Source organism: Solea solea, chromosome 15 (assembly GCF_958295425.1).
Source record: "Solea solea chromosome 15, fSolSol10.1, whole genome shotgun sequence".
Taxonomy (NCBI): Eukaryota; Metazoa; Chordata; class Actinopteri; order Pleuronectiformes; family Soleidae; genus Solea; species Solea solea.
The window spans coordinates 13,698,285-13,724,879 of NC_081148.1; the positions used below are offsets into that span (position 1 = coordinate 13,698,285).

Here is a 26,595-nt window from a genome sequence, read left to right on the forward strand (position 1 = left end):
TCCTGGCCAGTTTGATTACGTGATTGTGAAATCCTTCAGAGTAGAAGCATCACTGCACTGATCATTTATTCCTCATCATCGGACTCCACTTCATTCAGGAACATTTGATTTTTTTGGTTGAACTCTCTCCGTCCCAATAAAGGAAAAAAAAAGCTGCAAACGGCGTCGTTCTGTGACAGTTTTGTGTTTCATCTCGGTTTTTTTTATTACAAAATATCTGTACAACAAAAAGAAAATACACAAAATAACCATTTCTTTCTCTTGACAAGGTGACGACCACAAAGCAATCTCCTTTTTTGTTTGAAAACTGATAATTCACCAACAAATGGGCAGATAAAATGGAAGGACTGAATGTCTTTCACTGTAATTGCTATTGGAGCAGCTCTGTGGGACGACACGACGGCACGTACAGGTGAGAGGACGTCGAGCATGAGAACGACCGCTCATGCCAGTGAGTATCCAAACAGCAGCCGGACGGATGTTTCCACTCTGCCACGCTCACTCACAGCTAATTCTACAGAAACGTGTGAAGAAAAATCTCACTCTGCGGCCACAGCGGAGGATTGTTTAACAGGTCCAGAGTCGTGACGGGGGTGTGTGTGGAAAAAGAATTCCTACTTTTCTCTTAAGTTGCAGTGAAATGGGAAAAGAGGCACAATGGTGCAGAAAGAAGGCTCTCAGTCGATGAACTCTCGCTCTTAATAATGGCTGAGGTACAGACTAAGATTGCAGTCGGCTGGGTTCGTATATAGCTCTGGTTAAATTCCAAGCACCCGAAGTCACTTCCCCAAATGAGGAGTTCCTATTCTAACAAAAACTATTTGTTATTACACCTAATATTTGGCTGCTGTTATACCATCATGTAAAACGTTGTGCAGATTAATTAAGAGTAACATGATGAGGTTTACTTTCCGCAACAACCTATAAGTGGATTTATTTATCTGATATTACAAAACATTTTGGCTTTCTGTTTTTGTTTGTTTTCTTTATCCAGAGAAGCAAGTCACATATTTTTAAAGGCAAACAAGTTCAATATAAAGTCACTAAAGGACAATAACTGTGACAGTTCATTATTATTTTTATATATATATATATATAATGTCACAAGTGTGTTTACAATAATTAGCATTATGGTTCAAGTTGAAAAATAGAAAATCATTTCTATCAGATTGTCATAGATTGAACAAGTTCTACAGTCAAAAGTGCCGCGTCAGCGCTCCACCAGACACTGCATGCAGGAAAACCCGATGTCATAACCAATGATCATGCAGCAGCTTGTGCACTGAAATATTCCCAGCTTAAGTAAAGAATACGTTTCATAGCAAATCATAAATTAGACACCGTTAGAGAGACTTCTACGAATGCCAATCGAAAATTATAAAAGAAAATAATCATCCAGCGCTCCTTTTCCAACCCGCAGTGAAAAGTCCCAACAGCATGACAGTATTTCAACACATGACGGTATATTAAATTAATTTACATATACATGTAAATAACCCTTTTCTTTATGTAAATTGTTTTCATGTACATACAAAACCACTACGTAAAAAAACAAACGACTACATGCTGTTGCACAAACTAAACCTGGCTAAAAATACAAGTTATCTATTCAAAAAAATAATACTAATACTAATATGTACATTTACAAATGTCTTTTTTTTCTTTTTCTCCTTTTTTTTTTTCTGAAGTCAACAAGCGTCTGTCTCCCTGCCCCCCCCCCCCCATCTACAAACCCCAGATATGCACTCACTCGCACACTAAACACACACACAGTTGTGCACAGAATCGCTCACACTGGAACATTCAGACAAACAAATGTCTCTTTGGCTGGTGTGAAGCTGTGGCACTTGACAAGTGTGTGTGTGCACATGTAATTACACTTTAAAAAAAACAACAACACGCACGCACACACACAAAGTAAAAAAAAAAAAAAGAGAGAAACAGGCTCTGACGGGTGTAGTGACACATTTCCTATGCATCTGCGAATATATATATATATATATTTATATACCAAAACAACGTATAGTACTGTATAAGGGTCAGCCACATATATGCCCTTGATTCTTTGCACGTGGGTTTGTATATATTTGAAAAGTCACATTCAGATGTGTGATGTTAAAACTCTGTAGGAAGGCATCAATAAATAGAGATGTCTGTGTGTGCGTGTGTGTGTGTGTGTGTGTGTGTGTGTGTCCCTGGGTCTGCCGCGTTAAACAGCTCCAGCCGTCCGTCAGTCGCCCTTTGAGTTCTGTGTTGCGTCCAGATTGACCACCTGCAGCTCCGTCAGGTTACTGCTGCTGCCGCTCGACTGCTGCCCAATCACCATCTGCAAGAAACAGCACAGACACGTCAGCGCGGGGAAATCGAGAGGGCAGCCAATCACGAGTCAGCACGAGTCACACGCAGCTCTCGCCAGCACAGATGGACTTCCTGCTTCACAGCATGCTCGCTCGTCATGGAGAGTTGGAACGCTGTTGTGCTGCTGCTGCTGCTGCTGCTGCTGCTCGACCGATTAAGATGCAGAGTCTGGGAAATCATCTTAATAATCAATAACTGTTCTTAACGACGCCAACCCAGACATGAGAATATACTGAATAGCCACCAGAGGACGACTCCACAAGAAGTTGGTAAACATTTTCCTGATGAATTAATGTCTCGACCTCTGTTTCCAGGTTCTTCAATAGCAAATTATGTCAATTTTGTAAATTATATTCCCATCTGCAGCACAAATCATCCACTGGGACTCCAGAGTGACGTCGCCACTGCTTGCCTGGTTGTTTTTATGTGATCTATATATTCATTTATTTTTAATTTAAACAAAATGACATAGATAAATTCCTTCTATATGACCAGATTTTATGAACTCACCTGGAGCAAAAATAGAACTAATCTCACAGTGCAAACCTCCGCTAAGGCCACTCCCACAGTGTCGACCACCCAATTAAAACTCCTTAATCTAGATTACCACCAAAATCCTAACATTTCTTTCTTGGGCCATGTACAATCTGATAATGTAATACTTTTCCTGATATGGTAATAACTTCCCAATAATGTAATAAACAGCTCCTCATAAGTCCATGTAAGATGTAAACCTTGGCTCGGGACATGGGGGCAACAGCCTTAGCAAGGAAGCCCAGACCGCCCTCTCTCCAGCCACTTCTGCCAGCTCCTCTGGGGGATCCAAGGTGTTCCCAGGCTAGCCGAGAGATATAATCTCCAGCGTGTCCTGGGTCGGCCCCGAGGTCTCCTCCCGGAAGGACATGCCCGAAAAACACCTCCCCAGGAAGGCGTACAGGAACTACCACAGCTGGCTCCTCTTGACGTAGAGGATCAGCGGTCCTACACTGAGCCTCTCCTGGATGTTTGAGCTCCTCACTCTAAGGCTCACTTTTCACCACAACAGACCGGTTGAGATCCTCCCGCCACTAAACTCGACACCCTTCACCAACAAATTCTGTCCATAAACAGAATAGGTGACAAGGGGGCAGCCCTTCGCCGGGATCTGGTCCGATTTACTGCCATCTACGCGAACCCGACTCGCACTCCTTCAGTACAGGAACTGAATGGCCCTTCTCCAGATCCACAAAACACATGTGGACAGGTTGGGCAAACTCACATGCCCCCTCCAGCACCCTAAAGACTCGGCCCACGGTTCCACGGCCAGGACGAAAACCACATTGCTCCTAGTCAATCTGATGTCCAACCATAGACCGGACCCTCCTCACCAGTATCTTGGAGTCGACCTTTCCAGGGAGGCTGAGGAGTGTGATCCCTCCATAGTTGGATCACACCCTCTATCCCCCTTTCTTAAAGATGGGAACATCCACCCCAGACCGCCACTCCACAGGCCCTGCCCCCAATGACCATGTTGCAGAGGCGTGTCAGCCAAGAAACCCCCTCAACATCCATAACCTTGAGATACGACGGCAGCAGAAACCCAGGCGTGGATGAAATCTGTGTTAATAACTGGTGTCCTGCTTTTATAGCACTGGACAAAGTTATTACAATATTGCTTTATCGGTTTCTGCAAAAATAACGTCGACCCAATAATGTAACAACCTCCTGTTAACGTAATAATTTATCATCGGTAGAGATTATAGCATTTTTGGGAAATCCACTATTATTCGGTTTTATTACATATTTTATGTTTAGTTATGAGGGTTTTTATTACTACATTATTAGGAATCATTACATTTTAAGGTTCTACAGGCCAGACCGTTACCTTAACTTGTCCTTTTCTAATCCAGCTATGCTTCTCACTAACAGACAGACAGACAGAGCCAAAAAAATAACCTCCTCAGCAGAGGTAATAAAAAACAAACAAAAATCAAACTTTAAATTCCCATGCACTGTAACAGTGGTGTTTCGTTTAGTCTGCTGCATGTGCGTTTTGTTGCAAAATCCCAGCTAAAAACACGACGACAGCTGAGCGTCCACATTCATTCAAAGAGACGACAGGTGACGACTCTGTGGCCTCAGTGTGCCGGTGCTCTGTTAGGATGCATTAGTGCAGACACGTGGCATGCTGGTTGCATAGGGAATATGAGAGTTTCACTTGTATAATGCAGATCTTGCCGTACTGGGTGTAGCTGCACCGCGGAGACAGGGATCTGTACCGTGCCTTGAGGTGCGGTGAGGAACACCTGAGGGACTCCACCTGAGAGAAGAAAAAAAAAAAGAGGGTTGTGTACCTGCAAACACACACACACACACACACACACACACACACGAGATCGCGTTCATGCGCCGCGACGGGCGTCTCACCTCCGTCTTGACCCTGTGTGTGGGACACCTGCATGGCCGAGGTCCCCTGGGAGAAGGCGTTGAGCACAGCCAGACCCCCGTCAGTAAGCGTTGGCGTAGAAGCGTACATGACAGTGTTGGAGCAGGGGTACATCATGTGACCTGCCACAGACGTTGGGATTGACGAGGTGACGATGGTTGCTGAAGGGCAGGCGGCGGGAGAGTGAGAAAGCATGTCACGCCGAGGGCAAATAGTGTGTGCACATAGTGGCCAGCAGGTGGCACTTAATATCCATTTTAACTTCTAGCTACAGTATGTGGAGAGGACTGTATTTACACTCAGGAGCCGCCATATATTTGCATTTCTAAGCCAAACTGGAATCATGAAGGCGGGTTTAAAACTACATTTACACTCGGTCTCTTTTAAGTTCATTGGTTCAACTTAACACATCAGTCAATCACATGGCAGCAACTCAGCACATTTAGGAATTTTTTGCAGTCGCAGCAACCCTGATGGGTTCCGACAGGGTCGTGGACCCGGGTCTTTCTGCATGGAGTTTGCATGTTCTCCCCGTGCATGTGCGTGGGTTTTCTTGGGGTTCCTTAATTGGACACTAAATTGACACTGGTGAGAGTGAATGGTTGTCTCCGGTGGCCATGTGATGGACTCGCAATGTACACCGCGTTCTGCCCTATGTCCACTGGGATTGGCACCAGGTGGATAAAGCGGTCGATGATGAATGAATGAATGAATGAATGAATGAATGAATGAATGAATGAAAGAAAATGCCAGACTGGTCGGACTATTTCACCAAACTGCTAATCTAGTTATTCTTCATATGTTTTTTTTTGGTTTGAGTGAGTCAAAAATTTTCCAATCTATTCACAGTCATTACTATATGCATATATAAGCCAAGCTTCTTAAATGTGAATATTGTCTGGTTTCTTTGCTCCACATCACAAGAAAGAAATCATTCAAATCTAATCATTTTGGTTTGCGGACAAAACAAGACATTCGAGAGCATCGTCATTTCCTACGTCAAGCACTCAGTAAATCGAGAAAATAATCAACAGATTGATCCATTATGAAAATAATTTTAATCCAGCCCGACAGAGATGAACCCCAGAGTGTGGATTTGACCTACCGGTGGAGTTTGTGGAGGTGTGGGAGATGTCGGGGCCATTGTCACTGTTGCTGGACTGGGGGTTGTGGTGGACCTGGATAGCCTGAAGCTGCTGGGGAATACCTGCTCCTACAGACACACAGCAGCTACAGTAAGTCCTTCATAAAAAAGTGTGTGTGTGTGTGTGTGGGGGGGGGGGGGGGAGGTCGGGGTTAGCATGAGGGACATGAAGATATTTTTCATAGCAGAGAAAGACGTAGCATTAGCATCAGCAGCAGCTATAGATGAAGACAGGATTAGTGAAAGCAGTGGTGGCAGCAGGCAGAGCAGGTCACCTGTGAGGGAGACAGCAGCAGGGAAGCGGAAGACAGCCTGCTGTCCCTGCTGTGGCTGCTGGGCCGTGGCCAGGGCCTGACCATGCTGCCCCTGGAGGGCCAGGGAGTGCTGCTGCAGCTGGCTCAGAGGAATGGTGGGGGTGCCAGGGGGGAGAGGAGTGCCTGCTGAAGGGGGGCGCATATGCACGCACACAAACACAAACACACACACACACACACACACACACACACACACACACACACACACACACACACACACACACACACACACACACACACACACACACACACACACACACACACACACACACACACACACACACACACACACACACACACACACACACACACACACACAGTGTGTGAGACTAATGGCAAAAGTAAAGCACTATTTGAAAATTGGCAAATGGTTGTGCATCTTCCTCATGCAAGCGCAAAGGAGAGGACCCACTTGAGAAACCACTGCTCCACAGCACCACTAGTGGTCAAACCTCCAGTGTGTAACATTCAAACTATGTGGAAGTCAAGACCACACGAACAAGACCAATTTGTTTAGGTTTCACAGGAACACAGTGGGAGAGAATTTTGACCAAACCCGACAAAGTTAGTGTAAGCTGAAGTGAACACTGACTGTCACGCAGGTTGTCCTTAAAGGTTACTGTTATATATTCGGGGAAAAGCTAACACATCATCCAACCATCGTGGTTTAAAGTTGTTGTGGAGAAAAAGGATAACGTGCTCAAAGTAAACCCCCGGTTCTAAACAGAGACACAAGGTCTATCAATTCTACTTATTCTAACTTGTTTTAAGTTTGTCTATTAAATACTTAAGAGTATTTTCCAATAATGTCATTTAAAAAAAGCCACCATTGTTTTATTCAAACCTATTTTACTCCATGTTTCACTGAAAGAACCAGAAATGACCACGTCAACTGACGCGACCAAACCTGTGGAATTGTGTCTGTTGGTCAGATATCCATGCACTTCTCTGCACTACTGATGTATACAAGGGATGGCCGCTTTATTGTGTCCCGTATAACAGAATGGACTATCGATCAATATCAATCTGATGAAGTCTTCTTGTAAAATAGCAGCAGATACAGAGTGTAAAAACATTCTAAATGGCTGACGTTATTTGTATGAATCATTGGAAAAAACTGTCATCTTCAAATGCAAGTATATCAGTTTTTGTCTCGACCGGTCTTGATTTAACATCCCAAGTCCTCCGTGTCCAAGTCCAGGACAAGACAGAGTACAAATGTATCTGATATGGAAATAAAAACTGTGACCTTCAAAAGTGGGTCTCATGACCACTGCACATTCAAAACTTAAGAGGTTTTACATTTCAAAACTGATGTCAAGTGACACAAACCGTACATCTGAATCAAGGGCTTATTATGCAAGTAAAATAAAGTGTTTCTTTTTATTTATTTTTAGGACTGCAAAAAAAAAAAATGAATCAGCAAAACTGTTGTGCGAGATTTAAGATTTAGAAGCTTGTAACTGTAGATTACACGTCGCATTGTGTGTGCGTTTTCTGAACAAAAGGGGCAAATATTGCATTTCATCACCCTGGAGTTGCACACTCACATTTCATCATGTGCTCCACAGACAGTTGCTGCAGAAGGGTGGGCAGGACCTTTCAAGCTGCCAGCTGAGGACATTTAAGTGTGTGCGTGTGTGTGTGTGTGCGGAGTTGTTGTTCCACCTGGCACTGCTGCTATGTGACAGACAGGTGGTGAAGAGGAGAGAGAGGGAGTGTGAGAGAGAAGGTTGTAGCAAGAAGGCAGGATAAGGGACAGACGCTGCCGAGCTGTCCTTCAAATATCAGTCAAAATAACACGTTGGGCCCATTATTGGGCGTCATCTGTCCGTCCGTCCGCTTGCGTCACAGAGCCGACAACCGACACACGCCAACAACTGGCTGCTGGTGAGAAAACACTGCCGAGCACTGGGTCTGTTTGCCTTCATATTATGTCAAAGGACAACAACTTACACCACTATTTAATGATCAGCCAGCCTTTTCAAAATGCTCATGCCATGAAAAATACCACACTGAGCTTCTTTCACAGATGGGATAATATCAAATTAAAGAATTATCCAAACAATATTTTAATCTGGTGATTCTGCATTTTTAAGCCCCCCACAAATGTGATCCTTTGGGGAGAAGGAGAAAAATAATCAGAGAAAAAGCAATATGGCCTTCACGCCACTTTGTGCTTCACTTATAGTGAAATTAAAATATCCCTTGTGCCTTTTGGCGTCCCCAGCCCCCTGTCTGAGACCCTCAGATGTAGACATGATATTTTCCAGTCTGCCCCCCCCCCCCGCCTGAAAAGGAGCCAGATTCAGAGACACTTAAAGGATCCCCACACCCGAGTCTGCGGCCCCTCGTCCTCAGTGAGTTGATGTGGTGGAGGTCCCTTGTGTTTCAGTGCGTCTGTGAGGTCCCCCTTAATGAAGGGTCATGTCAAGTTCAGGACCTCAAAGCTCTGGCGCCACAAAGTGCACCTCTATTATAATTTCAGCACAAGGCACAGATCCTTCAGTGAATATTCATGACTAATTATGCGCTGTGTTCGTCAGCCCTCATTGCCAGATCCATTGTGTCCCCTTCACTTAATTATTCCTGTCCCCAAGTGACAATCAAAGGCAGGGCTATTTGCCAATAGATGTAGCTTTTCCTGGATACTGGCGGCTCTGTAGAAACAGAGGGCTCCGAGTGATGGTGACTGGCTATGAAGAGCTGTTGTGTGATGTAAACCCCCCGGAGATGTATGAGGACGCAGAGAAGCCATTCAGATTCTAATCAGCTAATAAATAAAGAAAACAGAGTGACGTCAACCGAACACTAATGTCTGCAAAAGCCTCACTTTGATGATACAGGATGGCGTTTTAATAAACTTTAGAATAGGACAGTTTTGCTCTGACATACCGGGCATGAAGGTGAAGCCACTGGGCAGCTGCATGACTCCTGCGGAAGCTCCGGCCGCCTTAAGGACGGTACCGTTGGCACTGATGTTGCTGCTGGCCGAGACGGGCGCCAGGTAGTTGGTAAACGAGGGTCCACTGGTGACCTGCATGGTGGTGGAGGTGGTGGGTACTGTGGCCTGGCCGCTGCTGGTAGTACCTGGTAGGCCGGCTACCGTTAACGCCGGCTTCAGTGTATCCTGTGGGAAGAAAGTCAAAACGGTGAGATATTTCATGGCACGACACTGCATTTTGAGGCGGCATATACTTGGCAGTGTCTTTCTGAGAGGGGAATTTGTGTTTTATTTGAGCCTCCAACCACTAGTTGGCAGCACTTTTTCACTCTCCTCCTTCCAGTCCTCAAACAAAACAAGGAAAATTTTATTTTGTTTATGCATACAACAGTGCCTGTATGTGGCCCTGCGATGGACTGGCGAACTGTCCAGGGTGTACCCCGCCTATCGCCCGATGTAGCTGAGATTGGCACAGCACCCCCGCGACCCTCTGGTGGAGGATAAAGCGGTAGATGATGACTGACATACAACAGTGCCATTTTTACTATGAGAGTTTTTATTAAAATAGACATACAAAACTGTCATATCTAGGATCACAATACATCGTATCATATCCCTGTATGAGGATATGTACTGTATTGTATCCTCGGATTCTTGCCAATACACAGCCCTAACAGGAATCTGATGATATGGACACATTCTCCCAAAAAAAAGATAAACACAGCCTTTTGTTTAAAAATCTCAAGTAAAATCCAAGACAACATGGAAGTTCCTAGCAATTCCAAGTGTTGCATTAGTGCTTGCTCCAAAAATAAATCACACACACATCTAGAACTTGCAAAAGCAACATCAGGAGTTTCACAATTCACATGAGGACACCTAAAACAACACCATAATGGGGCTTTTCCTCCCTGAGCAGATGAAAGCTGGGAGGGGAGAGACTTTTTAATACTTGCAGTATTTTCCGAGGATCAATGGGCAGACATAAACCAGAGAGGGTTTTAATAGAGTCGGCGCAAATGACGTGAACAAGATAGAGAAACAGGCCGGGACCCTTCTCATTGGGTCCAAATGTAAAATACCAGTTTACTGGATAGTTTCTCTGAGATACTAAGACTTTCAGTGGAAGCTTTCCACTGAAATCCAGTTTAAGGTGTTTATCAAAACACTGATAAAGATCCATAAATCACACCATGGCTATGAAGTGAACTCTATGACACTTGTTGCTTATCTTAACCCACAATTAAAATCCAGCCAGTGCTCAGTTAAACTTGACATACGACGAGTAACAACAACATCATTTCTGCCCTTGTCTTTCAATGAGTTACCATGACAACTGACTGACGATAACCTCGGAAATGGGTGAGTAAACAGGCAGATAAGACGGTCGTATAAACCTATGGAGGTGAGATGTTGCATTAGGCCATACAGTAATGTAAGATCCACTGAACAGCAGAGCAGGATGTGTCGGTGAGTGGGCTGCATGATAAGAGCACGGTGGGCGTTCAGGCCAGAACTATAGAACACAATGAAAGCCACCGTGCCTGTTCCTCTGCACTTCTGAAAACACTCACCGCATGATACTAATGATCTGTAATGGCAGAATGGGAATAAGCCGCTGACAGATCAGAGGGGCACGACAGACTTTGCATTTCTGTGCGTGTTCAATATTTTTGAAGGTTCTGATTCCAGATGACTGGATGCAAATACGGCGCGGTGGAAGTGACAAATCAATAGAGGCAGCATAATCCCGCTAATCCTCTAGTAATCGGGGGTTTCCCGATATGAAATGACAGGAGGATAAACTGACATTTAAAGCCACGGTGATGAAAACCACCACATTGGTGGGGGGGGAAATGAGGGAAGTAGAGAAGCTGCATGCATATGGTTCTTCCTATTTCAGAGACGGAATCCCTTGAATGTTCACGTTTGCAATAGACGACACATAGGACATCATTTCATCCTGTCAAACCTCAAAAGGCTCCAACAGATGAGGCCTGCTAATAATAAGTGATAAGCTCCTAAACAACACCAGATGTTTAGTCATTACTTACACTGGACAACCCAATTTCATGATGTAAATAATGGAGGCCAGACATAAACCAGACATAAACACTGGTCATATTGCCATTTTTGTGATGAATTGTGTCACCCTAATTGGTACTTTATTTTTACTTTTTATTTAGAGCCAAACCTACTCCACAGAGTTCCTGTACCTAATCACTAGACTTACTACTTAAAAGACTGGGAAACGGAGAATATGCGATATGAGAATATGAGATAGGTCCCAGTATCTCAGTGGTTCTTGTCCAGCGTTATTCAATTTAATAGAGAATCAAGTTTCATAAACGCGATGAGGCTTGAGTCACAGATGCAAATAAATCTTCACAGTGCATCACTGTAGCAGAAGTGATGGATAAAAGAGCCATGGTTCTGACATTTATATCAGACAGGTAGTGTGTGTAAGCAGGCCTGACCAAACTATTCTGTAAACCAATATTGGCTTTTATATGTCACTGATTACATGGGTGAGAGGTGGAGGATTCAGCATGGACTCCGCTGATAAGGCCTTTCAACCCCACACACACGTGCACACACACAACCATAAAAGAATAGTTGAAGCTACTATAAGAATAAGTTCCCATTCTTCAGGCAGTTTACTCACATATTAATATTAGAGTCTTCCTATATGTTTTATAATCAATTTTATTTTCATTAGTTTAAAAAAAGAAAGAAAAAAAAAAGAGGCTTAAGTAAGAGGAACTGACATATGATCGAAGGACTGGCAGCCAAGTTAAACTCTTCATGACTTAAAACACGTCAAGACAGATGTTGTCTTAAACCATAACAACTGAGCTCCTGAGCAGTGAGTTAACCAGTATGCAGCTCTGTGCTTCTGACAGTCCAAGGTCCTTCTACTTCTTTAGTTAAACAGTATGAAGGGGGAGGGAGCGACTCTCAGGACTCACAGTTTTTTTAAACCAGAAATGACAAACTGAATGAATTAACACAGCAATCTATAATCCGTTCACTTTACAACTGTCACACGACAACGAATAACAAAATGACATTACAGTGCGTGCCGACAGTTGAAACGTGACACAGCTGACACCATGTGTTCATTATCCTAAAGGTTTTTACAATTAAAATGAGTTAAACAGTTATTAGATATATTCCTGCAAGCCAGATGGAATAGACAGATCGGTTACAAATATCACTGTCTGCAATCTTCAGGTTGTTACCAGAAGAAGAGCATAGACATAACATATAAAAAAAAAAACAACCTCAATCCATCAGCTTAAATGCACCAACACAGCCAACAGAGGTGTGGTAGCAAATAGCACTTTTTAGCTGCTGCTGCAGATGTAGCAGAGGGTCAGTGTCTGTGTTGGGGCATGCTAAGCGAAGACAGACCTGTGTGAAGTTTGGGACATGGGACAGGAGAGGGGTCAGAGTACGAACAGCTGAGAGAACAGACAGCTGGCAGGAAACCTGAGCGCCGCTGAGGGGAAATGAACCCTTTCTGTGCCGGCTGAGGCAGCACGAGGCCACATGTAAAGGCAGCTGCCATCTAACACTTAGCAGCTCACACCGCTGAAACAACCAAACTTTAGCTGCTTTACCTTGTAAAATACACTTTTTACTGATAGGTTTTTACTCAACTCCAACAAGGACAGAGTTTAACCGTCCAGGTGTTAACCTGTGTGGTAATCTTAGTGCCTCGTGAAAACCGCTACCACGTCTGTGACCCACATAGTGAGCTTCCACTCACCAAATGCTTTGTTTGACCATCTTCACAGGTCTCCTGTTCAACAGGCCGGTCTATAAACAGTGCTGGCTTTTAGTTCAGAGACGAGGCGGTGCATAGTAAACATAGGCCACAGTGGTGTAAATGCATTCCTCCAGACAAGAGCAAAGGGCAGGAAAATCATCTTTGTGACAGGACTGAAATTTCCTCCTGAATACCTTCACCCTCGTCACTAGCTCACGGGGAAATGTTGCGTCTCAGTCTACACTTGCTTTATAAAGTGGAATATTCAAGATAACTTCTCTGGTGGTTTGGTCCTTAATAATAAAATAATAAGTTCATTTAGTCTGTTTTCAGGCCTATGAACAGACAATGTCATAAAATCACATTGTCAAGTGCAGTGATGTTCTAAAATGTCTTGTCTATAAAGCCATTTGTTCTCTTGGTGCCCTTGTAAACCTCTTCTGAGGTACCAGGGTCACTGAGGATGGGGGGGAGAAAGCAGTGAGCTATAGAGACAAAGGTTGTATGTATATACTGTACACAGCATGTGTACAGCAGAACAAGGGATGCACAATATTATGGATAGGTATTGGATTTAAAATGTATTATTGGATATCGGCAAAGGGGTGGAAAATTCTCAGTAAATTTCCAGAAACTTTCCATGGAACCTTTGGTTTTTTGGATTTTGTAAATATTCCAAATTGGAAACTTGTGTCACATACAAACATAAACATTTTGTTTATAACATTCACTTCATCAATGCTTGAATTCTTTCATCGAACAACAAAAACATGAATGTTGAGTAGAATATTCCTTACTGCCTTTGCCTGTCAGGAATTGCATTGATATTTAATGACATTTATATCAAATGCAATTGTTCTAGCCAAGATTATGGTACAATATATTAATATTTACCAACTATATTCACGTTCCCAACTTTCAATTATGAAAATGTCCATTTTATTCCCATTAATTCCCATGGAAAGTTTCCCATTTTGAATTTTCAAACTTGGACTTTCTCCTCCCTGCCAGTGATTCTTCATGTCAATCCACCTTGCACTATATTACCCACATTACATACATTAAAAAAAACACTCAAACCATTATACAATTATCAAAATAGTTGGCAACTAATTTAGCAATTGATTAACTTACTGATGATATTCTTCTGATGATATTTTCCTTTTGGTGAGTCTTTCCCTCACAATGGTCATGTAATAAGTTGATTTGATTTTGAGAAAGTATTTCATTATTATTCAAATGTTACATAAATACAGTGTATTAAAACTTCAGTTCAAGTTTTTGGGGCGGGGGGGACTTTAAACAGAGCATTTACAATTTATAGTTGTGCAAAGGAAGGAGTCCAGATTTAGAACACCCTCTATAATGTATTCTACATTATTTGACTCCAGTGTTTTGTCCTCAAACCAAAAGATGCTGAACTTTAAACTGACAAATGTCATTGATTTTTGACTAGTGAGAATCTACATTCGCCTAAGATTTTTCTTTAAATCCATAGATCTACGTACAGTGTGAAGCTGGCCCTGCACATATTTCACAATTAAAAAAAAGAAATAGTACAGAAATACACTTTGTGTACCTTTCCCTTTTCTTTTTTTAAAATTTGAATTGTCCTCCCTATTTTCAAAGAGATCATATTAAAGACTCTCTTTTGAAGGCAGCGTGAATGAGAGAGTAATTAAAAAAAGGAGGACACAAATGATTCCCTATTCATAGAGGAATAATCATTCAAAACTGAAGGTGACAACTGTCAGACAAGTCCAGTGTTGGTTGGAGAGCCCATTGTGCAGTTCACTGGTGGCTGGTCCTCGGCTAATCTCCCATTTGCTGGCTCCCATCTCCCAGTCTGTCACCCTGCCAGCAACAAGGAATTTGCAGCTCCATTTGGGACTGCTAAAAAAGGCAAGGCAGCCCAAGTGGAGGAGGTGCAGCCAATGGTGGCTGACCTGTCCAGTTGCTTGCTGTAAAATAAGGAGGTGGTTGGGGGCGAGGGGGGGGGGGGTGACATAACGTAGCCTGCCTCCCCCTTCAACACAGCCAACATGCTGCCTTCACTGCAGACACAATCACCACCTTCTGATAAGAGCGAACACTGTCAGAGTAAATTAAATTAACTCCAGTATCCCGATGACTCGCTCCGATTAAAACGGTAGAAAACTCCAAGATAAGTCCTTTTTAGTTCATTTACGTTTATGGATGTGTAGCACGTAGAACGATGAGGGCATTAAATCTGTTGCAGCACGTCTACAGAGCTATAATGCAGGCAAAACAAATGTCTGCTCTTGATCAGGACTGTGGCCTTGGTCTGTGAGTTTTCTGCTTTGTGTTTATTGTGACGTGACATTGCGAGGGATGTGTCATCTGTGCTGATGAACAGAGCAACAACTTCAGCGGGATTGAAACAACAGCCTATTGAAAACAGCAGGGAGGACAGATAAAGAGAGAGGGATGGAGCGAGGGGAGGAAAGAAGAGAGAGAGAGAGAGAGTTAGGGGAAAGCCAAAGGAGACGGAGAGTTCAGCGCTGAGATGGATCTTCAGAGTGAGCATGGGTTGTGGGATTTGCCATCCCTGTCCAAAAATAACCCAAAATGCATAAAAAACAACTCTAATGTAGTATTAAGAAGCAGCCATCATCAGTACAAGGCTCTGTTGGGGGTGCAGGGAAGGCACCAAGACGACAAATCTACCAAGGGTTTATCTAAAATATTGCTAATTTTTCTTTCACTGCCTTTCCTCACTCACCACTACATCACAGATTATATTTCCCTTAACCTTAATCCAGGCCTCAAGGAACAGCTGAATGAGACTGTACATACTAAAAGACCAATACCAATCTAAAAAGAGGGGGTATTACATCGATAAAGTAACCATTAAGTGGCTCACACACCTCACACAACTCGATGTCTAATTATGTTTAAACTAAAGCTGTGTTTTTACCGAGTGGAGCGGTTCAGTTTAGTTCACTGTTTTTTGTGTGTTTCCTTTAGGACTAGTACCAAAATAACCATCCATTCTACTGCACCCTTCCCTTTGGGTACCAGAGCAAAACGGCACAGTACGGTCACGACAGTCAGCTGATTGGGCAACACAAAACGTCACTCCCTTGTCATCGGCATAAATATCCCATGGAAGTCGAGGCAAGCGCACACAGTCTATTCCCATACAATTCTTGACGTCTTGTTGAGACAAACCGCCTCAAACCGAGCAGGAAAAAAAGAGCTGCTGGATGTCCTCCATTGTTGTCTGTTGTGTTTTGCACGATGACGGTGCACGGGTACCACGTCACGTCGAGCAGCCCCCCCCCCCCCCCCCGCCTACCAAGTAAAGATACTGTCTTGAGTCGAAACACAAGCCTCACCCAGGGTTTTACCATTCCAAAAGGAACAGTCCAATGATCGCTGAATAAAAGATGCCACTGCCAAAGAATGCTTCTAGACAGACGTCTATGCTTTGCTTTTTGAACTCTGCGTCTGGTGACACGAACAAAAAAAAAGTCAGTTCAGCCGATAAAGCAATGCATGTGGCCCGTCAGTAGATGATGAGATGATGATAATGTGCCTCGCAGGCTTTTCAAACATGAACAAACACTCTCACAAAGCACATCAGCCATGGAAGCGAGTTGTGGCCTGATACAAAGCGTGACTCTTAAAACTGCACGGCCCATTTATTGCCTTGAAAACCTATTTGCAGTAGCAACCAATTTCGGTGCATACTTCAGGGAAACATGTTAACATTTTTGGAGCAGCTGACATGTTTTCCCACACTGTGGTTTGGAAGAAAAGGACCAACATGAGCTCAGCTGGTGGCACATTCAGCCTCAAAAGGTGGAGAGAAGTGTTGAGGGAAGACGGGAAGTGTGATTCAATTATTAAAAAGCCTATTTGAAAAGAATTCGTTCTCTCACGATCTCATCCACGATGTTGCTTGTTAAACACTGCTGGATGTCTTTGCTAATGAACACGAGACTTTGACTTTCATACCGTACCTGTAATTGGCCTTTTATTAACAATATCAAATATTATGAATATCATTTCAATTACAAAGAAATAATCTGACCCTCAATTGCTTTCTCGCCTCGTCTTTTCAACAGACGGCGGGCGGTTACCTTAGAGTAGTGGAATGCCTAAAGAAGGTAAAACAGCAAGTCTGGTGCCGATTTTCTGGAGCGATCGCTCAACAGATCTACGAGATAAGAACAATCTGCCAAAATGAAAACGACATTCGTATCCACCTGCCATGGCCACATCAAAGCATCACTGATCCTCACAGGGGAGGCTGCAGTGGCACTTTTCTTTGTGCGAGAACCCACCTAAATAAACGTTATATGAAACTGGATGTTAAGTGTTGCACAAATGTTTCCATCCCCCCGCTCATATCTACATCCATACCTCCTCTGCATATCACTAAATGAGTGGGGGGGGGGGGGGTGTGTATATCACAGGACTCCAAAGACAGCTGCAGCTTATAAGGAATGTGAGGGGCCTCAGCCAAGAGAGCAGGCAGGGAAACCATACCATATATGGCAACAGAGGCAGAATCTAATTTTTATCAATGAGCCAAGCGGGCATGAGAGTGGTTTAACGTGCAAAGGTTGATCTCCTGTCCCTGATGGCGTGTGTGTGGTATGTGTGCGAGCCGGTGCCTTGTAAAAACATCACGAAGGCAAATAAGCCCTGCAAGTGTTCCATCTTCAAAGCGGCGACTTAAGCCGTGTAAACACTTGTGAGGGATTCTCAGCTTCCAGCACAGGACTGCACGAAGGTGTGAGCGCCGGAGTGTGTGCTTGTGACTGTTTTCCACCCCTGCATCACCTGTGCGTGAATTGTGACGTCACAGAATGAATGCTGTTACAAGTGTTAGAAAGTAAAGATCTCTACCAACATTAATGGATATGTGAACAGCTCAAAGAAGAAATTGCATTGGCACTTCGTTGACTAAAGTAATTAGGGGATTCATCCAGGTCTTGTGGTTCCCACTGGTGCGAGAGATTAAACTGATAAAAGAAATCTGTTCAAACACAGGAGTAAAGGATTTTTGACCACCAGGAATTCAGTATAAGGAAATTCTGATATTTGATCTGCAGCATTGAGGGTGAAATAGGACGTCAAACAACGAACTAAGATTATTCACAAAAGATATTATCTATTAAATGTATTTTCCTCAAAACAACTTCATAGCACGTTAACAACTTTGGAAGCTGCACAAAAGGGAGATACTATAATATCTTCAATCGATTATTTTATTAATACATAAATGAGGATTTTATTTTCATAAATATCTCTGTTTTACATGCTCAGCATTTCATCCGTGAACATAAGAGAAGCACCATCCCAGAATCAAAGATAAACACCAAAGTCCCCCCACAGTGGAGGCTGCGTGTTTCTCATCCTAACACAACCCAGACCCTGCTGTGATTTATATTTGAGCGCGTTACGAGGCCTTCCTGGATGAGAGGTCAGAAAGGTAAAATGCAGACAGCCCTCTTTCGTGGAGCAGTCTCACTGTCCACGTCTTATCTTCTTCTACCTTGAGTCAACAGCTCTTTAAAAAGGACCTTTTGCTTTAATTTAAAATATTAAAACAGGACTTGATAACCACACCACACAAAAGGATAATTTGATTCATTTTCTCTCCTCATTAGCTTGCCGAGACATTTCTGCAGAGACTTCCCATCATATCCATTAGTGACTCTTTTTTAAAGCTTTATCACTTCTTTCTTTTATCTTTTTCTGTGCACTACAATTCATGTTTCCATAAGAGCAGACAGTGAGTCACAACAAATATAAGTCAAGTCATTGTTGAATGAAGGGGAAATTGGCTCTGGAGAGATTTGCAAAAATGACTGCTCAATATTTGAGACTCGTAGTGTACTCCTAAATTTGGCCTATAGAGGCAGAGTTTCCACTTCTTTCCTCTCACCTTTGTGTCGCCCATGCTCTCCGACTCCGACACCTGGTAGGTGAGGTCCGTCTCCTCGAAGCCCGTGGCGCTCATGCGCTGGTCTGTGGAGGGGTCAGATCGCGGTGGCGAGTCCGGAGAGTTGAGGCATGTTTGTATTAGGGCTTTGCCGGTCTCACTGGTGATCATTGGCTGCAGCTTGCGCGTGGCAAACGTGTAAACGTGGCCCGTTTCACTAGCCACAAGCAACAAGACCTGGGTTCCCGTTAGCGTGGAGAGTTCATAGGCCTAGGAGACAGAGAAAAGGGACAATTCAAATTTAATAACAAAGTAAAAAAAAAAATATATAAACACCAACAAAAACAAAAAAAAAACCCCCACAAGAATCTAAAAATATCCCCGCCGTGGATCCTGACGTATAGCACAAACAAAGCTAAAATAACATGAGATAAGGCTCCCAGAATAGAGAGTGCGATACAGCTGAGAGACTGATTGCATAGGCGGGGGGGTAATGGTAGTAGCCCACTCTCGATGGAGGAAACGACAACTCATTTATTAAACACTGAGGTAGCTGGCTATGAAACATGAGGCCACCATCACACACTGCTGTATAGCTGTGTAATGAATGACAGGGCGGGCAGACGCAAAAACAAACACCCCTGGTGTGGAGCACCAGCACAATGAGACTCAGAGACATCCAACAGACACACACACTGCACTCAGATTGAACTCCTGAGAAAGCTCTTTTATCTAAATGAGTCATCAGTTTTGTGGAGGATGCTTCTGGTGCTGTGAAGGCACAGTGCCATTACCATCACCTTGGTGAACATAGTGCTGCCAGAGCTGGCTGATAAATGTGCAACACTATCAGAAAGAGCACAGAGGAGGAGAGGCATCACATTCAAATTAAAGCGAGCGATTATAAAACCGTGCATGCACTAAATTCTACTCCGTCATGCTTTCTCCGTCCTTTATCACTGCCCTCATTTTGAGCTCCATCAGTCCAGTCCTCATTATATGGACATGCGCCGCTGGAAACGGACCGCATTATCGCCTTCTGTGTGTAATTAAGAGATGACCGAAACAGAAAGGCCAATGATAAGCAGCTACTTCTGCAGTGGCTTAATGCCATGCTGCGGCTGCTTCACCGTAACAATTCAGACCTTAATTACCAAGAGCCTTGTGTTATGGAGGACAGTGTTTTTTAATGCTAATAAATAATCTTTAAGAAGCATGTAATGAACCTCAGCTCCAGTCATCCTTTCCCTCAATTTCCTTTGATTGGCAAAAGGGTCGTCTTACAACAGAGGCTGATGTTTTGCCAGCATGAGAGACAGAGAAAGGACTCATTTGCCAGTTAAACTGTGTTAGGTTCGCAGCACAAACTAGACCTAAACAAACGCTTTAATACATTTTCGTGCTCCACTGATTTCCTCATGAATATTCGTGACAACAGGGTGTGTGCATGTGTCTGTGTGGGGGGAGTTTAATGGGTTCCTTTGCCATGTACAAATTCATATCAAGCTTGTGTCACATTTGGAAGGCAGAAAACACACACGTACACCAAAATGAACACTGTGTAATTCAAAAAGAAGAGTTATTAGTAGTTTATGTCACTGTTGTTGGTCTGCTGGTAGTCCCACATGAAAGTGTGTAGACGGGTGATAGTTTAAATCACTCCACAGTCACTCCATCAACAGCTGTATATTAGTAGTTGACAAAAAGATTGACGACAATCATTTTAATGATCTTATAATCTTTCATGCAAAAATATGAAAAATACAAAACATTTGCTTGTTGCAGCTTTGCCAATGTGAGAGTTTGGTGCATTTATTATACTGAACCATTTCATTAGTGAAAAACCTTATTCTCAGATATGTGATTATAAAAAATACGTCCATTCCTATATCATGCCTAGAAAGCTGCAAGTAACAAATGATCATCAATCATAATAGTCATTACTAGTGACACTGAAAGTTCTTGGGAGTCTAATGGATTATTTAGTTTGACTGGCTATTTATATTGATTACAAAACAAAGAGACCAAACAAATGACAATCAATAAACAAAAGAGAAAGCAAATTGATTTACTTTTAATCTGAATTGAATGAGATATATTCGGTCAGGGAAAAGCCCAGGTGTACAGAGCAACATTAATAATGACTAATATTCCATTTAGCTGAGCTTCTTTCAAAGCCCTGGCATCGTACATGTTGGTTCACTTCCACGGGCTGCTATTTCATTAGTTAGATGTGTGCTTTTCCTGCAGTGACAAATTCATATTTCTATAATAACAACCATCTCGTAAGGAGCATTAACAGAAAGAGCAAAAGTGGAAAATTGCCCTTTTATGGACAAGTAATGGAGCACGACAAGGAACCACCACTAGGATTTGAGTAACACTGGCCTACAGGAGTAATCCTGCATTGTGTTAAGTGTTAATCTAAGGCAGATTTGAAAAGAAAAGACAACTACTTCAATCTTCACATTCTTCAAAACCAAACCAGGCTCATCCAGTTTGGGACCGGTTTACTATGAATCTTCCCACTCCACCCACCTGTCAATTACTGTGATGGCTGACATAGTGTAGGCAACATTTTCAAAATCTCCATCCCCACAGCATGTCAAATAGTGTTCATGCTGCCAAGGGCCTACATAAAGACACCCCAGTTTCCACGACAACAGTCGAGGATACATTAAGAAGAGAGAAATAAAGCAGCGTACACAGAGGAGCCGCTTCAAAGTAACACAAGGACAAATGAAAACTCATGGCTTACAAGTGTTTGTTTAAAGTCATAATGAAAAATGGCCGTGCCCCAAACAAAACAACTGCTGTGCCTCTGGTCATCAGCCGACCTTGTTTCCAAACATTCAACCTCAGATGCCTTGATGCCAAATGCCACATGGCAGCACCGCATGATGGCAGCAGCGACTGTGTGGCTGCACTGTGCATTACCGGTGAAACGCTGCTTGGCGCCGCCGCACACAGCAATGGAGGCAGTTATGACGACCACAGAGCAGCGTCCGTCATCTTTAAACATCTCTGCTCTCTGCTTTCATAGCAACAAAACCAAGTCATCTCTGCACGAGGCTTGCACAACAACAGTGCATGCAAAGTAGGGTTGTGACATATGCTGCGATTAGAGACCACACTGTCAAAAAGAAAAATCACTATAGATCAGATAGCAGTAAATTAAAAAAACTTAAAAATATCACATCCATTAAGCACATGCTGTGAAGAGAGATGTGCACCGCCAACGTCGATGCGAGTGCGAAATATGTGGACTTACTTCAAAATAAAAATGTAAAAACTGGATTAATGGAATTCTCTACAAAGACTATTGGACCAATTATGGCATCAGTCGATAGATAAGGCTGTGAAACTGGTATGTGACACAAAAAAGTGGTATTAAGCCATACCGGACCTGACTTTTACAACTATGGATGTTGTATATTGTTGTATGTACTATACATGCCACCATTAAAATGTTAACTTCTGCACTGTAATGCAAGAATAAGAAATGAACCATATGGTATGAAATGCTTCCAACATTGTGTGCATTACAGTTTATGAATAAGCACATTACAAAACAATTAAAGACAGAACAATTAGACTGCAGCCTTTGGGACGTGCGTAATTGTTGTGTTGTTTCAAATGCACAGAGAGTGACACTCGGACTCTTCTGTCTGCGTGCTCTTTGACTGTCCCCCAGAGTTTGTCTCCTGACGTTTAGCCAGCTGTTGGCACCTACAGGCCCTGCTGCTGCTGCTCAGCACCACATGACTGCTGTCTACGAGCAAAACCTTGCTTCATGGGGGCAGAGGGAACACCAGCCTGTGCACTGATGGAATCAGTGTCCACCAGTTGAGGGCCTTGTGTCACTCACAAACGTGTGACCTATGTGTGCATTTCTGAGTGGGCCAGTTTCTCAGGAAATGTGTGAGTTTGTGTGTATCAGGCCACGTGTGTGCCATAGGTGGGGGTGGACATGGTCATAAATAGATTTGTCATTTGCTCAAGTCTATTTAAGGCCCATGGGCTGTCAAATGCTCCGACTTCCCCGCATCCACTCAGTATGATCCACAATTATTTGTCTTTAATATGAAATAAAAATGAAATCACATCTACTGCAGGTCAGTTCTCTCTCACTACTATATAGACCCACACTTCAAAACATGTCATGACGAAGGTTATTGTGATTACCCACGGGCGCCATGGTGGGTGGGGTTGGGTGGACCATGTTATGAACTCAGAGCAGAAAGCATGTGCAACTGCTAGGAAATCTGGAGTATCACAAAAAAACAAGACACTGTAGAGGGAGACAGTTGGTTACCCAGTTTTTAGAATGAAAGACCAGCTATTCACAAACCTTATTGACAGCTACCTGGGATAACCAATGCCTGGAGAGTACTAGAGAGTAGATGTAGTCTTATGGCACTTTTCCACTATGGCTCGCCTCGGCTAGACTCTACACTGTTTGGTATGGTTTGCCATACTATAGTATAGCATGAAACTGACGTGACTTTGTTTTATGAGTGACACACACACAACCTAGTGACTATTGGTGCACTAATACATTAGAATCGGTTCATTAAAAAGATTTGTTCAGTACTTCCTGCATGACCGGAGTGCAGATGACGGAATCGAATACAGGTTCGATTCCTGTGTCGGACGTCGTGCTCATGACTCAGTGATGACATTCGAGGCATGCTGGAACGGAGTCGTGGAAAAGCGGCATTTCAGTTGAAAAAGAAGCTCCTGTTGCAACACCTCAAAATGTGTGATTTAACCTGCAACCAGGCTCCTCTTGGACATACCAGGTGTCAACAACACTGGCGTCCACTCATATCTGCCATGGTTTATCATCCATTTTCCTCTGGATAGGAACATCATTTACAAAACTATGAACTTGTCCTCTTATAAAAGAACTGAAACTAGTGATTCAGACAATCAACTTTACAGGAAAATGTTCACTAACACTATATATCAAGTGAGAGGGAAGTTCATTCCTAGACTTCATTTTTCAAAACAGGAAGGCCAGTACAGTCTAAACACTATTCTACCACATAAGTTATGTGTAAGTTTAAGTTAAGAAAATGTTTGGGGGGGTATGATGGGGGACAGTAATACATACATATGATGGGCCCAACATTTCTAGCAGTGCCCCTGGGGATTGCCTATGCAGATTCTTCCTACAGGTGTTATGGATGTTCATGTAAATAAAGGCATGATGTACCACACTATTAATACAGTGAATCAATGAACACGAACTGAAATTAAATGTTGTATTTTACAGAAGTTACAAACTCTATCGGAATTCAGGTGTTACACGGGCGAATGAGTTCCAGAACACTCACCTTTTTCATAATCCCCGTCTTCCTCTTACTAAAGGTCGTGTACCGTCTCAACTTGTTGTCAATAAATTCCATCTTTATCTTGACGCGCCCACGTGTCTTCTTCCCGGGTTTTGCCCCCGCGACTCCTCCGGGAACCATGCCGTAACCTCCAGGAGTTACTCCCACCTCCTGGCCCGTAACTGCAGCCTCCATCTCCCCTCTCTCCCGCTTCACTCCTCTCCTGCTGTCCCCGAGTGAACCCACTGGGTCGTCATCGTCCGCGGAGTCCGAGTCGTTCTCCGAGCCGCTGCACAGCGGGGCGCCCTCTCTGTCCGGGTCGAACCGGGCTCCTTGGGGCAACACGACTCCCGCGTTCAAGCCCACCACCATGTTCCCCTGCACGGCGCTCTGTAGAGGGTTCAACCCTGAGCCGTTGCCCGGTCGCGCACCTTTCGGACCCCCCGGACCGTTAGCCCCAAGCATCCCGATAACGTCTCTGTCGACCTGTCGCCCGGCAGCAATGTCGCCGACTCCCGGTAAGCCTTGCCCGGCTCTGACCAATACGGGACGGACCCCTGCAACCCCGACACAGTGTCCTGTGGTTCCCCTGTTTGAGGCAGACCCGTTTCCAGAACCAACCTGGCTCGGTAACATCCTATTTACTGCGCCGAGTCTCAAAACACCAGCCCGAAGAGCTGGAGCGCGTGGTGTCGTGAATGACTACTCAAACGCATAGACGCCTGCTGGGCCACGGAATGTAAACAAACCAGGCCAGTTGATAATCCGAAGACTCCAGGAAATAACCGAGACAAACTTTCGAAAGTGATGCTGACCCCGAAACCCTTCTACCCCGGCTCAGCTGCTTCTCCCTCCTCCTCTATTTCCAAAACTATGAGCACTTTCTCAAAAAGGAAAACGCGAACAGCGCCGTCGATGTCGCTCCGCCACGTCACGTAGTCCGCATTACGAACCGTCAGTAGCGCACGTGCTCGTCTCCTAGTATTTAAATATCATTTTCTACCAAATCATTATCCACACATGTGTCTCCTTGTGGATCAGAAATGTGTTTAAACGTGTCGTTTTAAAACGCAGTTTGCGACAGCGGAGTGATTTGACGACACAGGAACTACTTCCCGCCTTATAAAGAGATACAATGTTTCCTTATTTGGTGGTGTCTCTCCTTATTTGGTGAGTCACAGCGTCGCCTATCGATTGGCTGAAGATTATCTGCGTGGCACTGTGATTGGTCAACAAGACAAGCTCATTTGAATAAATACCAAAATGGTTGCGCTACCGTCAACGTCACAGTGGACAAGCAGAGGCACCAACACAACAAACATCAAACTTTTTTTTATATATTCCCCACTATGTCATAAAATCATGTTTTCCCAAGCTTTTTTATTTTTATTTCTTGCCTGAATATCTTTATATGCCACCGCTACCGGAAGTAGTTTCCCGTTGCAATGCATTTAAATTCAAAATAAAATATGGCTCTATAGTATTTTATAAAATTATCAGTTAGTTTTTTTTATTATTATTTTCCATTTGTCTAACCTCTATCTAATAAAAAAAAAGTACACACCCACCTTTTAAAGAAAATTGAAACACACCTGTTTAGGCTGGGTTACATCTATAATTACTTGTACTTACTATTCTAAAGGACCTGTATGCAGGTTGTATTTAATACACTGATGTGACATCGTTTCAATTTAAATCCTCCACCTTTTCCACTGTTGACTGACATTAAAACCAGGTAACCAAGTACAGGTTTTTTTTCTAATGCTATTAGATCACATCACATCTTTTCCAGCTTCTCTTTCAAAGACATAGAGGTACTTCAGTGTTCTGATGTTGCAACAAACCCCACCCCATGTACCCAGGCACGTTTAAACAAATATCACACATGTATTGTAGCATTTTAAAAAGTGGTTTCACACTCAATGTTTGTTTGTTATTTGCTCATTTGCATAAACTCTTATATGACAACAATGAAATGTGGCTGCACTTGTCATGGAGTTACTCATGTTTGTCATAGTATGTATTTTCATGTGAATGAGTGAAAGAAAAGCTGTTCACTCGTGGTTTAATGTTGCATATGTCGATTAGCGCTGTGATTAAGTTGCAACAATCTATTGAGCGACACGTTTACAAAATTAGGCTGGAATATAAAGTAAGTTTTCACCTGATAATTGGTGCCAGTGGAAATTATACCTACTTTATACCCAGTTTACAGATGTATATAGTCAATAAAACAAGACACCATGACAAAACTCAAAGAACACATTATTTAGCAGCTGTGAAATGGTCAATGTTAAGTGTATCTGATTATGTGGAACATTTGACAACCTCTTAGGGTTTTATGGCAAAATAAATAAATAATAAAACTCACAGAATACATACATC

At 43.2% G+C, this 26,595-nt stretch overlaps 1 protein-coding gene across 5 annotated transcripts; it reads right to left on the reverse strand.

Annotated features, from left to right (window-relative positions):
- Nucleotides 1-168: 168 nt before the first annotated feature.
- srfb (serum response factor b) lies at nucleotides 169-25,250 on the reverse strand. Of its 5 annotated transcripts, none has more exons than XM_058651496.1 (8): nucleotides 24,214-25,250; nucleotides 18,878-19,144; nucleotides 9,137-9,371; nucleotides 6,203-6,364; nucleotides 5,889-5,996; nucleotides 4,765-4,944; nucleotides 4,581-4,657; nucleotides 169-2,326 (listed from the first exon to the last, which is right to left on the reverse strand). In XM_058651496.1, exons 1-8 carry the CDS (start codon nucleotides 24,844-24,846, stop codon nucleotides 2,231-2,233), a joined length of 1,758 nt encoding a protein of 585 aa, XP_058507479.1. In that variant the 5' UTR covers nucleotides 24,847-25,250; the 3' UTR covers nucleotides 169-2,230. The 5 variants fall into 5 exon arrangements, with proteins under 5 accessions (XP_058507479.1, XP_058507480.1, XP_058507481.1 ...); XM_058651497.1 differs by having other exon boundaries at nucleotides 5,889-5,990; nucleotides 6,203-6,367; nucleotides 24,214-25,249; XM_058651498.1 differs by having other exon boundaries at nucleotides 4,556-4,657; nucleotides 6,203-6,367; nucleotides 24,214-25,248.
- Nucleotides 25,251-26,595: the final 1,345 nt, after the last annotated feature.

Coding starts and splice junctions, on each gene's coding strand:
- srfb (XM_058651495.1), bottom strand. CDS start 24,846: ATGTTACCGAGCCAGGTTGGTTCTGGAAACGGGTCTGCCTCAAACAGG. Junction 9,372..18,877: donor AGAGCATGGGCGACACAAAG/GTGAGAGGAAAG, acceptor TTCTTCCCACAG/GATACACTGAAGCCGGCGTT. Junction 4,658..4,764: donor CACACAGGGTCAAGACGGAG/GTGAGACGCCCG, acceptor TTCTTCTCTCAG/GTGGAGTCCCTCAGGTGTTC.